The sequence below is a fragment of the Dermacentor silvarum genome, chromosome 3 (genome assembly GCF_013339745.2).
Source record: "Dermacentor silvarum isolate Dsil-2018 chromosome 3, BIME_Dsil_1.4, whole genome shotgun sequence".
Taxonomy (NCBI): Eukaryota; Metazoa; Arthropoda; class Arachnida; order Ixodida; family Ixodidae; genus Dermacentor; species Dermacentor silvarum.
In genome coordinates, this window is record NC_051156.1 from 137,196,097 (window position 1) to 137,209,914 (window position 13,818).

General features: G+C 44.2%; 1 protein-coding gene across 2 annotated transcripts in view; it reads right to left on the reverse strand.

Annotated features, from left to right (window-relative positions):
* Window positions 1-2,010: 2,010 nt before the first annotated feature.
* LOC119445821 (PAX-interacting protein 1-like) overlaps window positions 2,011-13,818 on the reverse strand; it is a 78,647-nt gene continuing 66,839 nt past the window's right edge. For both annotated transcript variants that reach the window (XM_049663660.1, XM_049663659.1), the window contains 5 exons: window positions 11,538-11,638; window positions 9,937-10,068; window positions 9,057-9,132; window positions 4,631-4,721; window positions 2,011-2,455 (listed from right to left, as the gene is read on the reverse strand). In XM_049663660.1, the coding sequence (XP_049519617.1) occupies window positions 4,645-4,721; window positions 9,057-9,132; window positions 9,937-10,068; window positions 11,538-11,638 (386 nt within the window). In that variant the 3' untranslated portion in view covers window positions 2,011-2,455; window positions 4,631-4,644. The remainder of the gene's footprint in view (window positions 2,456-4,630; window positions 4,722-9,056; window positions 9,133-9,936; window positions 10,069-11,537; window positions 11,639-13,818) is intronic.

Here is a 13,818-nt window from a genome sequence, read left to right on the forward strand (position 1 = left end):
GAACTGCGGCGCGGAAACGACCGCCGAGCTGCTCGCGCAACGTGTTTGGGGATCTCCGGCGCCCGCGACTGAGGTCATACGCGTGACCTCATGGGCGCCGTAAACGCGGAAGATACTTCGGCAGCCGATGCGAGGACAAAGAAAAAACAAAAACAAAAATAGGAAAGTGGGGGTGATCGCGACGAATCGCCGCGCACGAACTCGCAGCGCGCGAGCAGGCACGGTTTCAAATGCACGCCACGTACTACACGTTTCTCGAAGCGAGAAAGAGCGGTACAGCACGCGTGTGCACTCAAAACGTTTATTTTTGCCTTTTATTAAAATCGACTAAGGATCAATGGCGACGCTAAATCCGCGCAACGAAGCACTTGGCGGCTGCAAACGTTCTTGGAAATGGTCCAACAGAGCCCTAGACATGCCCTTAATGCTTTTTTCTTTTTTGCGTCAATTTAAGCGGATTTCTACACGTGCTTTGATTTCGTGCTGACCGCAAGAACTCAAACATATTAAATACAGGAACAAATATCGCTGTGCTACACTGATCTTGCATGGTGACAAGTGATTTTTCTGCCGAATCTGCATTGCATCCCTTGTGGAAAAAAAAAAAAAAAAAAAAAAACGAAAACATATGCAGGCTACTTAATAGTTTGTCCTTGAGGTCCTAGAGTTCCACCATAATTTCAGACACTGTGGGCTACTTACAAGAGCCACATAGACCTACAAGAAATGTTTAGTAAAACCTTGGTTTTACTAAACACAAGCGAGAGTCTGTGCAATCACCCCACATACTACTTCAGGAAAAAGAACAAAAAAGCAAGGTGCAGGTTGCGCCATACTGATTGTTAGAAAGGATTTCCATGATGTGTTTAGCCTGCAGGTGGCGTGACCTTCGCTTGTGCCTGCTGGATCGCTATCTTGCACGCATTCGAAAAGCCAACGTACTGTTTTGTCTCACATGATTGTCCTAGGCCGCACCTATATCATGGCCTAGGCCAGTCTAGGCCAATTGCACGAGGCAAACGCGAACGTCAGCTTTTCGAACGCGTACAAGATAGCAGCCCTGTTGTGCATGAGCAGCTGTGTCGAGTACTGTTGTCTGGTCTCAGCACAATTCTAAGTGAGCAAAAATTGTAGAGCGAACTGAACAATGACACTGCATAATGCTTTGTTCTAAGCTTAGTTGTAGCTATACAGAAGCAATGTGGAAAACTTTAACTGCGTTTGGAGATGATATTCTGGGTATGAAGCAAATATGCACGTGGTACAACCGCTTCAAGGAAGGCCAAAAAATCTGCGGAGAGGAAGCCACCATTGCGGAAGCTTTCAGCATGTCAATGGCTTTAATGATGAGATTGTTGATGAAGTGCAAATCTTGATAATAACAGATCAGTTAACTGTGAGAGAAATTGCTCAGCAAGTGGATAGCAAGAAATATACTGTGAATTTCATTTTGATGATGATCTGGGTACACAGCGGGTACTTGCAAAGTTTGTGCCCAGGATTTTGACAGAGGCCCGACAACTGCAGCAGGGCAATGCTCCTGTTCATGCGGCTTATGAAGTTCAGTCTTTATTGGCACAGCACAAGTATTTCATCAAGTTCCTGACTCTCTGATTATGACCGCACGCAACTTTTGGTTGTTCTCAAATGAAAGGCACGTGAAAGAAACTCGTTTTCAAGCCTGACAGCACCAAAAGAGGATGAGTTCTAGTACTGTTTCGAGAAATGGAAGGACTGCATGACTTGCTGTGCAGAAGCAGGAGGGAAATACTTTGAAAGCGATAAGGACAACGAATACATTAGGCAACACTTTCTTTTTCTTTCTTTTTTCAGAAGCATGGTTAGATACTTTTTAGACAGGCCTTGTATTGCCAGTAAGCTAATTGTACGTCCACTTTTTAAGCTTCAAACAGCATGCAAATGCATCAGAATATTTTTGTCGTAGTAGTTGTAAGCATCCAAATGTGGCAAAAAGTGCTGCAGAGATGAAAAATCAACACAGCCTTTTGTAAAACCAAAATCAGCATTTAATACACAAAATGTCCAGACTGAACAACAGGTGGCAAATGCACTCTCAAAGTGCAGAACAAACACACATACAAAGAAACAAAAACAAAACAAAATGAGAGATAACATCATGATACTGACTAGACAGCTGGCATATGTAACCACTGCACAACACCTAACTTGTAAAATGACATATAACCGGCACAAAAACAAATCATTTGCATCTGCTGCTTCTATGAACACAATTTACAAATGAAAAGTGACCTTATGGGAAACAACCACATATACATAACACTGCAAACGTACGATTCTAAAAACATTGCATAGAGTGCTACTTCTTTGCACATATTAAATTTGAACATTGCATGAATCGGGCAGTTCTTGCAAAGGTTTGGTCGATGGTTTGTGTGTCACATCTGTGCATTCTGTGCATAAATTGCTCGTACATCTGCAAAAGAAAAAAAAAAATTAATTTTGGACTTTTTTTTTCTTATTTTTCATTAACATGTAGGTAACTCGAGTCCTCACCAAGCCTAAGCAATCAACATGCACTCATAAAGGTGCATGAAAGTAAATCGACATGCACTCATAAAAGAATAACACCCAAAAGGGCAATAAACACAAGCAAAAGAAAGAACGCTTGTAACAAATTCACAATGAGATACTAATCAGACAGGAGTCACTTTCCCAATGTTGTCAACAAAAAATTTCAACAGGCAAAAAAAAAAAAAAGTTAATGTATGTTACCGAAACTGATGAGCTGACAAATCATATCAGTTACTGATCCTTCAAGTTGGATGTTGGTATTTAATTAAATGTTTAACACTCAACCATGTTAGTAAATGTGGAGTATTGTATAGTACAATGGTAGTGGTCTAAGACTATGAAATGAAAGTTAAAAAAAAAAATGCAAAACACATGCATTAAACATCGACGCAATATATGAACAGCTGACGGCTAAAAAAATGTTCATGGTGCAGTGTTGCCAGAGTACAATCCTGGTGGATTAAACCAGCTGGGACTGAGCTCACTATATCCCCTTCAAAGGCGGTGTGTACAATTGTACACATCAAATTTGGCACCACGTCGCGCACCGGCCTTTGCTTAAATGGGATGACACACTTGTGAGTATTTAGCCATGCCTTCTAAGTTGACAGCTAGCACCGTATAATTTTTTCGCACCAAAGCTGAAGCCCAAACAAACACTCAAAATGAACGCCTGGAACTTTTACGCATCGGCACGTGAGTGCATTGCAATTCTTTTTCTTTTTACGGGTGTAAAATACTTTTACAAAACTGATGTTCATATCAGCTTAACACAGAAGGTTACGGCTTGTCACAAACGAGAAGTTTTTGCAGTTTTTTTTAAAGATGGCTCTGTGCCGTGCAGTGAAAAATGTGTGTGTACAATCATACACATGGCGCCTCAAGGCTGCCTGACAAGATCGCCTTGTTCTTGCATTTTGTTTTGTTTCTAACTGGTAATACTGAACTTATACGCTTACTTTATGCGTTATGGGTCTTAAGAGACCACTCAGTATGCTAGCAAAAGGCATCGACTACATTGGCTCAGGCTCTTTTTGCCAGAATAGCTGACGGGAACATCTGAGATGGAGACTTCTCGGAAGATGAAGTTGAAGAATCTGCCGAAGTTGTGGTTTTGCCACTACACAAAAGCAATTTAAAAACTTTTAACTACTTTAACTACATTTTATTTATGGCCTGCTTCAAATGAACATTCTATGCTCATTGACCACATAATCAGCAGCAGTGACGAAGAGAAGAAAAAGATGAAGTGTATTGATGAAGGAGATGAAGTGTATGAAGTGAATTGGGTAGCACCGAAATGTACAACTGGTCAAGAAAGTTTCTGGAATGTGGAAACCACACAGAAGACCAAATACAACTCAGGCTAAACACATTTGCAAAGTGCACATTGCAGGCCCCAAAGTCAGGTGTAGAATGCCATTCTCAACTTTAACCCTTTCTGGTCCAATGATTCCTGCAGGAATCAGAATGTGGTGCAGGAAAAATCTGACAGAGGAAAACAAACAAGACTATTTTCAGAAATGCAAGCGTCAGCAATGCTAATTAGATAATTTGTTCATTTTGAGCCACCGATAAATATGGCTCTCCCTGAAATTTCACACATGGCCATGCGTTCAATCGCACCGAGGGTTAGCCTCTGCACTCAATTTTTGGAGCCTGCTCCTTTGGGTGGTACAAAAGTGGTAATCAAATATTCAGTGGCCATATTTCACATTATGATATTGAATTGAGAAGTCTGAAGAACCACATGCTACTTGCAACACATTGAGTTTTTGGCAGTTAATGAGAAAAACCTTTGATTAATTTCCAAAAACTCTAGCGGGGAATTTTGCCTTTATTTTTCTCCCAAACTTTAGTCATTCAGATATATGTAACAAATTTTTCACTTTATTAAAAAAATTCGAACCAGAAAGGGCTAAGCTGCGAAGTATTGAAGCTTTCTCACAGCTTCTGAAAAAAACATGACAGACCGATTTCCAAAAAGAAAAAGTCTATGCAAAATTAAAAAAAGAAAGAACAAAAGGGGGGGGGGGGATGGAAAAAGAAAAGAAGAAATAAAGGTGGAAGCACTCACACGTCCCCCGACTGTCATGAAAGAAGAAAGGCATCAGACTCAATGCATTGACGCAGCACTCCTGTGAGGATGAATTCGGCTGAGTAGATGTCTGAGGAAGAAATAGAAAAAAAAAAAAAAAAGAAAGGCTTTCAGTCGACAGTTGAATTATGAGCTGCAGTATGCAGCAGAGCTTCGAAGGAAACATTCAATGGTACCACCGAAATTGAGACTTAGAATGCACAGCGTTCTAAACTCGAACCCGGATAAATCGAACCCACATATAACAAATTAGTATAGTGTATAACGAACAGCAGTAAAATCGCCTTTGAAAATATTTGTATAAAATCTTATTTTATATATTGAATTACCTATATATTGAACTTTTTTGTGATCCCCTTCGGATTCGATATATCCGGGTTTCACTGTATTACCAAAACAAGCAAAACACAATTTTTTTTTTTCAGATGACAATGAGCCATCAATACTAGGGGTATGTGAATACTTGAATATCACTGAATCGAATTGAGTAATGAATGTTCAAATAATTCAATGTGAAAATTGAATATCTATCATTCGATTTCTCGAATATTAGGTATATTCGATGTAGACCCAGCGCAGTACCGCATGTCGCGGCCCGATGCGGAGATTACGCACACAGTGCCCGAATGCTGCAATTCGCAGAACGGCAACGCGTTGGCTGGGGCCGCCTCTGTTTGTACAAGGTTCGTCAGGTCTACGGACCAATTCAAATGATAATGCGGCGCGTATAGAGGAAATGGCAACAAAAGCAGCGCTTATTTTGGAAAGTGAGGAAGCATGTGCGAAGATTGGGCCAATTCAAGACATGCAGATAGCGTTGTATACGTACGTGACGACGAACTTATCACTGCTTCAACAGTTGTCAATCTAACCCGTATGCGTGACCTCGGACCGATCACTGACGAGGCAACCATACGAACATATTAGCGGCAAGCATTCTGCGACAGTGGCCCGTTTTACCACATCGGCCAGTGGTAAATTTTCGTCACGGCGACACTACCTAGGCCATTAAGCCTAATCGGTACTGCTTCATTGGGTGTCAGCGACTTGAAGGGATAGTGAACAAAAATACAAAAAAATGAGGGAAGCATCCAAATTTAAATCGGAAGACGCGACTGTTCCGATGTGCAGTGTTTATTTAACATATTTTTTAACGGATGGCTGTATTTTTGGTGGATTGTGAGCGTGCTGTGGCTGCACGCTGGCATGCATGGTGCTGCGCGCCAACTGCTGTGACGTCATGTGTACCTGCTTGCAGCAGCAGGCGTAGTACCAAGGCGTTGATGTTTCGAAATTGTTCGCGTTTAAGTTTCTGAACACTGTACAGAATCAGGGCTGAGATTTGCAGGTTGTGTCGACAATATACACACGCCGATACAGGCAGTCGACCCTTACACAATAGCGAGCGTACGCAAAGAACACCTGTGGCGTCTGTTCGGTGTCTGCTCCAGTCCACCTAATACTTGCACCAGCGCTGTGGTGCGTCCACTGTGGGCTTTATATGAAGCTCTCCCATAGCATTACGCGGAAGTTTCATGACCAGATCAAAAGTATTGAAGGACCCTGCTACTACGATGCCATAGCGCCCTTTTGCTGATATGCCGCAGCTCTGCAGAAAAGCCGGCTCGTCTGATAGTCACTGTGCTCAAAGTGTTCGGAGTACAGAAAGTCACGCTTTGATGAGTCATGCTCCTTTCTGCAATGCTAGGAGACTCTCGAGCATGTGCAGCACCGTGTTTTCGTGCACAAAATTTGTAAACATTAAATTTTGTGAAACATTTGCTGGTATTCAATATTCGATTCGAAATCTGCAATTTGGTATTCACACACCCTTAATCAATACTTTTACAATCAAACTCACTTAAAGCGATTACACACATAACAATCGATTGATTGTAATGACCCCATTTCGAGGGCACTTACAGTCTTCGGGCCACCCCTATTTAAACAGCGTCCATGTTACAACCACAAATTTTTTAATGTGTTGTCCTGTTACAACGAACACTTTAAACCTGGTTGTGGTAAAAAGTAGTCAAAAGCATCTCTAATGCATGCCAATCGAAAACAAGACCGAAATGGGTGTGCGCCGCATGCGGACACCCATTTCTTGTTTTTGTTGGATGTGAAACTGAGGTGTACATTGCATTTCCTTTATATTACCTGTGTGATGCCACTGCATCAGGAGATTTTGCATTCGTCTTTCTCCTCTGACCGTGCTCTCTCTCTCAAAAAAAAAAAAAAAAGAGCTAGTCCTGCGCTGAACTTTTTCTCCCTCGTCGTTTGTTCCTACTCTTAAATCAACAACTGAAGCTTGCTGCTTGTCACGCAGTGTTGGCCGAAGACTCAGTACTCAAAGCCGGAACTCCGAATAAAAAAAAAAAAAAATATATATATATATATATATACCCACATATATATACCGTATTTATTCGAATCTAGGCTGATAGTTTTTTTCAAATAATCACATACGAAACTCTAGGGTCAGCTTAGGTTCGAGGATTTAAAAAAATGCGCCAGATTTTAACTGAAACTGATAAATACGGTGCATAGTTATCGCCATCTAGAAAAGTCAGTATCACAGCCGCTACTAGCCGCGCCAGTAGCCAACTGAAGTACACGAGCGACGTCGCCATTTTGACCTGCGTCATATCGGTAGTAGAGAGTTTTAGATTAGGGGGACGCAAGCGTAAGGGCCCCCTAGCGCTTGGGGCCGCGGTACTGCGCACGCGCAGACCGGTATGCTGCAGCATCGGCGCGCGGTGTGGCGTTATCGTAATGGCACCAAATGGGTGATGCCACTATAGTGCCGCTTTCTAAACGAATACTGTATTTACTCGAACCTAACGCGCTCTTTCAACACGACCCTAAATCTGCGTCGGCATTTGAAAATGGCTGCCTCGCACGAGCGTCGCGCCTAGCTACCGTAGCATGCGGAAGCTTCCTCCGTGTGCTGCAGTACACGTGCTTAGGCAATAGTCTACCGTCTGTCTTCACGTTCTCAGCGTCTGCTCTATCTATCAGCATGAAGTACCGAGTTCATCATGATGCCGCGTTTAAAAGGAAAGTGATCATCTGTGCGGAGACGGACGGAAATCGGGCCACATCACGGGCGTTAGGAGAATCCGAAACTTGCGAGCGGGGCTGGCGCAAACAGAAGGAGAGGACTTTCACCAGCAAAGCAATGCGGAACGGTTTCAGTGGACCGAAGTAGGACGTAATCTGCGACGATCCACTCCGGCGATACGATCGCCTTGGCCCTATCTTGAAAGCAATCTGCGACGGGGAAAGTGCGCCGTGCACCGTGTTTTCGCTGCGTTGAAGCGAGAGGCATGCTAGCACGAAGGCGCGCTTAGTCTCCAGTGTTCTGACAGTTCGTTTCCGCGGTCAACGAGTGAGATGTGTTCATGTTTTCTTGTGCGCGCGTGACACCGTGCTTGTTAATAGCGGTCTACTAATTTGCTATCGCATTCGATGCATTGCCTTTCGGGCGAAACTGCGACTTTTTTTATTCATCGCAACTTCAGTGCATCGGGAGGAAATCTATTTTTCCAAATGACAGAAAGTAGCATTTCTGTTTGAAAGCATGAGGTGCGCGGTACTGTAAAGGACTTTTTTTCTTCCTCACAGAAAACGGGCGCGCGTTACAATCGAGGAAGCGTGAGAATCGAGTAAATACGGTAGTTGTGCTAGCTGTAGAGACACCATCAAACGTTCAAGCCGGGAGGAACTTCAGCATCGGTCTGTCGTTGGAGGGGGCCACGGGAGATGCTTTTTGCGTGCGCCGCAACGAGAATGACATTTACCCAGGAACATTGATCATGCGCTCCTTCCAAAAATGCAGCATCTCTAATGCGCTTGATGGTACTGAATATAGCGCACTGTTTGAAGATGTCAGCAGCAAGGAAGATAGCGACGAGGCTAGCAGCGATGGTGACATAGAATGAGCTCGGCATGTTCAAATTTAATAAATGCTGTTTCATTTTGTGAATGCTGTCCTCGCCTTTTCGTTCGGCCTACATTCGAGGTAAGTTTTTTTTTTTCTGACTTCGAACTTTTTGGGGGTCGGCTTAGAATCGGAGTCGGCCTAGATTAGAGTAAATACGGTATATATATATATATATATATATATATATATATATATATATATATATATATATATATATATTTTTCTTTCCGGGTATGTTGCTATAGGCAACAAACGTTTATAAAGTGTTGAACTGCTTATGTGAGCTTCTGTGAGGGCAATTTGTGCATGTTTTGAAGGACACGTTCACATATAATTAACTGCTGGTATAGCAACCACTTTTTGTGGAACTGTCGTATTATAAAGGGGATCAACTGTATAGCGCATCATCAGAGTCAAATAGGAGCAAACTGATTTCAAAATTCAGCGTGTTTTTCTTACTGATGTTCTTAGACATGTAATCCCGGCAGAGATGCAGGTCGTTGTCACAGGATATGACTATGAACTTGGTTCCACCCTGAAAGAGAAAGAAGAAAAAAATTATGTAAAGGAAGGTTACAATAAAGTATGTCATGCATCAATGTCTACTGTAATGATCAGACTCGCAAGCACACACCTCAAAGGCACCATAGGTTTGAGAATCCAAACATATTTGCAGACTATGGCACTTTTTCTGCAGCAAAAGCATAAAAAAAAAAAGGTTGTCAAGTTGAAGTTAATTTTTGACTGCTATGAAATAATTAATTCTATTAAGTAAACAAAACTAATATAACCAACAGCCGAACAGCCTGGATCTGATGGTGCCATTATTTAAGATGTTACAGACCTGTTTCGGAACCCAAAGGCATTGTCGACACATCTCGTTAGGTCATTTCTTAACATACAAAGTTCCGGTGTCGGTAAAAGAAAACTAGGACTGTATTCAGTAAGGATTCGTTTCCTATAATTCTATTCACATCTTATGATCCGCCTCGTCGAGTGGCTGATAACAGTGATATCGAGGATGCGGCTTCGTGTGAGCCAATGATTAAGAGCAAATAAAAAAACTAAACAAAAGAGCCATTACTTGCTTACCTTGAACTAAAACACAATGCAACCAACCTTTGTTGATAAGCAATCAACAAGCATTATACGATTTACAATTTTAATTAATTGCAGCACAGGGAGCTGACTTTAGAACATTGACTTAGCGGTACCACCAGTCTCCCATAGGCAGTCTCCCATAGGTACCACCAGTAACCCATAGGCAAAGAGAACAAGGCTACAATTGGACTCTGTTGTCCCACCTGCGTCTGGCTTTTCAAGTATGCATGTGAATTACCTGTGTGACCGATGTGACCTGCTTAAGAGAAGGCCTCTTCTTCAGGTACACCATTCCGCCTGAACACTCGATGACTTCCTTAAGAATTGGGGGTGATGGGTAGACTCCAGGCGTGATGAAGAAGATCATGCCCTGCGATTGTTTAACACAGCATATGAAAAACGTAAAAATGGCCCTAGCTTGCATTAAAGACTTGCAAAAAAAAAGTACGCGCAGGGGAACATACTGTGCACTCTCAGCAGACAACGGATACGAGAGGAGCTTCTGCATTTATCTAAACGTTCACCATGACTAAGCAACCCATGAGCTAATGGTGGAGCAAGCCAACAGAGTAGTAGTATACCTGCCAACCTGTGAATTTTAGGATTTGTAAAAATTCCACGGACCAGACACCGAGGAAGGCAGTGGAAAAGGAGAGGGGATAGCATGCTATAAAGCTTGCCCCAAGCAGATGGCTTTTACGAGATACACGGCACACAAGCAGCAACAAACTTGGAACAGGTGACTCTGACAACCAACAGATTGTTTTTAGATGACAGTGACTTTCAGCGAATCCGCTGTAGCCAATTTCACCTGCTTCAGGAACTTTTTCTGCATAACTAACTCGAAACAAGTACCCCTCCGCTGTCTTTTCGCAAACAGAAGACTTCCAAAGGTAGGGTCTGAGACTTATGAGCAGAACTTTTTGAGTGCAAATTTTCCATAAAACTTGACCTAACGTCTGCAAAATCGTAAAACGAGTCCAAATACTTACACCCTATGAAAAATTTGGGAGAGTTGGCACATATGCATATAGTGTGAAGCAGAGAACAGGACAGGAAGAAACGAAACTGACAAACACGACGACTCGTGTTTGTCCGTCGTCGTCCTGTCCACTGCTTCACTCTGTACACCTCTATGACAACAGTGGGTCACCAACCCAATCAACCATCCTCCTAAGCTACCAAGACTTGCAACGGCCGGCAGCCACTCAACTGCTCCTCAAGGTAACATGTCACTGAGTATGCCAGACTAAAGCACAAAGTGCCACTGCTCTCTTAATGCCACAGCCAGATGATGGCACCCAGACCTGCTTGGTCCTCTTCTTTCTGGGATTTTCGTGCCAGAACCAGTTCTGATTATGCGGCAGGCCGTAGTGGAGGGCTCCGGATTAATTTTGACCACTTGGAGTTCTTTAACATGAACTACAATGCAAGCACATGGGCGTTTTTGCATTTCACCTCCATCAAAATGCGGCCACCCCGGCAGCAGCGCAATGCCTTAGCTAACTGAGCCACCACAGCGGGTGTTGGACCACGCGTCATATTACTTGGTGTTTCTTGTCTGTACTACCCACAACAGCTCTGCAGCGAGCTTGCAGGTGGCACAGGTGAGGAATGCAGGCTCGTTTTTTTTCCCTGGTGGTTGAGTGGATCTTTGGAGTAACTGTAGCTGCTAGTTATGATGACAAGCCAAGCTCTTTTGCTGATATCTTAAGTGAAATTCCTATGTCAGTACTTGAAGAAAATGTATTCCTAAACTCTGATGCCACGCAGAGTACCTCTTACTCTCTCCAGTGTGAAACAAATGTCTTCTCAACAGTAGTTCTTGCATCTACTTGCCTTGAACAGTGGTGTCCGGTCTGTTCTCTGTAGAACTTGATCAAGGCTAAAACCAAACGTCTTTTCTGCATCTGGGTCATCAACCTGGTATGGCCGCTCTTCTGCAAGTGAAGTGTACGAATGGGTGAGATGAGAGGGAAGTAAAAAGAATACTGAAACAGGGTTCGTACAGATCTAGGAGACAAAAATTCAAGGATATTCAAGGACATTCAAGGCCTCATCAAAGCTTTTTCAAGGATGCACAGCAGCATCCCATGAAGCTATTTTTTACTACAACCTTTCCAAAACACTCTACAGTTGTACTTATCTAAACGAAGTCGGTAAAAGCGGCACTTTACTTCGTCATATTAAAATTTCGTTACATTGAAATTGGACCTTTTATGCAAGTAAGTACACTGGCTGACATAGTACAGTGTAGACCGCTTATAACGCAAGTTGCCGGAGTCGCGAATATCTGCACTATAAGCGGTACCGCACTATAACCAAAGCAACAATTTTCAAGGCCCGCACATAGGCAAAACATGTGCACTGAGCCACCATGCGTATGTGACAGTCGAGGAATGCAGCTAGAACGTTTGCATTCAATTTACAGTCGAATCTCGTTAATTCGAACCAAATCACGTGGCGGCGCCTCCGGCACCGCCATAAATAAAAGCTTAGGAGAGACCCCTCAATGTCGCGCGCGAACAAAAAACGGCGGAAATTTCATCCTCTCTCAAATGGCAAGGTCGCCGATTCTGCGTTGCGCCGGAACATGCGTGTACGTGCCGACGTCTCAGCCACGCTACCGTAGCCACGCGTAGAAAATGGCAGAGAACCCTTCTTTCTCCTTTATGCTTCCTCTACTTCCTAGTCACGTGTTGACCTTGCACGCTGCAGCTACGGCGCAGAGGGAAGCAGCGGCGCTGCCCCAGGCCGGCCAACACCCGCTTCCCGATAACGGCAGAAAACGAAACTTCGGGGAGCTGGCGCCGGGCCGGCTGTAGCAGCGGCGCCTGCATGGCGGCGGGCGCGCACGGTGACAGTCGAAAGTAAGGGAGGTGCAAGGGGGGGCGAGGGGAGCCATCGAAGCGGGGAGTTGCCGAGGCGAAATCCGCTTCCCTGCCGCCCTCCTCCCTCACATTCCACGGTCTCTGCGTGCGCCCTTCCCCGTGCTGTGCTGGCGCCGCCCGCTCCCTGAAGTTTCGTTTACTGCCGTTATCGTGAAGCGAGCGTTGGCCGGCCTTGGCAGTTTCGTGGCCCTCGCTCGCTATGCGCGCCGTGATATTTCACGACTCGCACTCAAGATGCTGGTTTCAGCCTCACTGGCTGTTCGTTCGCACCACGTGCCCTTCTCCTCCACTTCGTCTCTCTTTCTTCCTCGAGCGCTCCTTGGGGCACCTGTTTGAGGGGAGCGTTCGCCGTCTCCGCTGACTTCTGTACTCCCAGGCAGCTGCACTGTAACCGGTATTTCGTTTCCCGCAACTGCACTATAAGCGATACGTGTATACATAGAGTGCTATGGGAAAATTAACGGGAGTCTGAAAAGACTGCACTATATCCGGTCCTGCACTATAAGCGGTTACGTTATAAGTGGTCTATACTGTATTTTCCTTGCATGGATGTGACCATACAGCTTTTCGCATTAATGCGCAATCCGAAAAAAAAAGAAGAAAAGAATGAATTTCACAGACGAAAAAAATAATCTTGTTGAATTTGAGAGTCCGCGACCAAAGATATGGTTTCATGCTATGTCGATATCTTTACATCGACGGTATGCAACGAAGCATGTGAAGCTTTCGCATCCACTCTGCCACCACGGCTGATAGCATCACCCACAGTGGGATGACGCTATCAGCCATTTTGGCTCGCCCAATGTTTGCACCCGCCGCAGATTACCTCCAAGATAAGGCACGAGGGCCACGTGAAGAAACAAATGCTAGCCGCTGTACCCACTTTTGTGCTGTGCACCAGATGTAGCATGATTTCGCCACATCGTCAGCCTCGCGCACCTTTCTCACGTCTCCCTCCCACTCCTCCAAAACACATGAGTCCAACAGCACCGACGGGGAAGGGGTGGAAGGAGGCAGGTGAGAAGCGCAAGAGGGTGTGACTGTGACAAAACGTGCACCGTACAGGGCGTGCAGATTAAAGGCGTGTCTGTGTGGACCTCGGGCAGGTGTGACGGCTCACATTTCTTTTCTTCATTTTTACTTTACTGTACCATTGTTTCTAAAATGGGAAGTTAGCTGGATTCATGCTGATCCGCCATAAGAAGCAAGTCACGAAATTGATCTTAAAC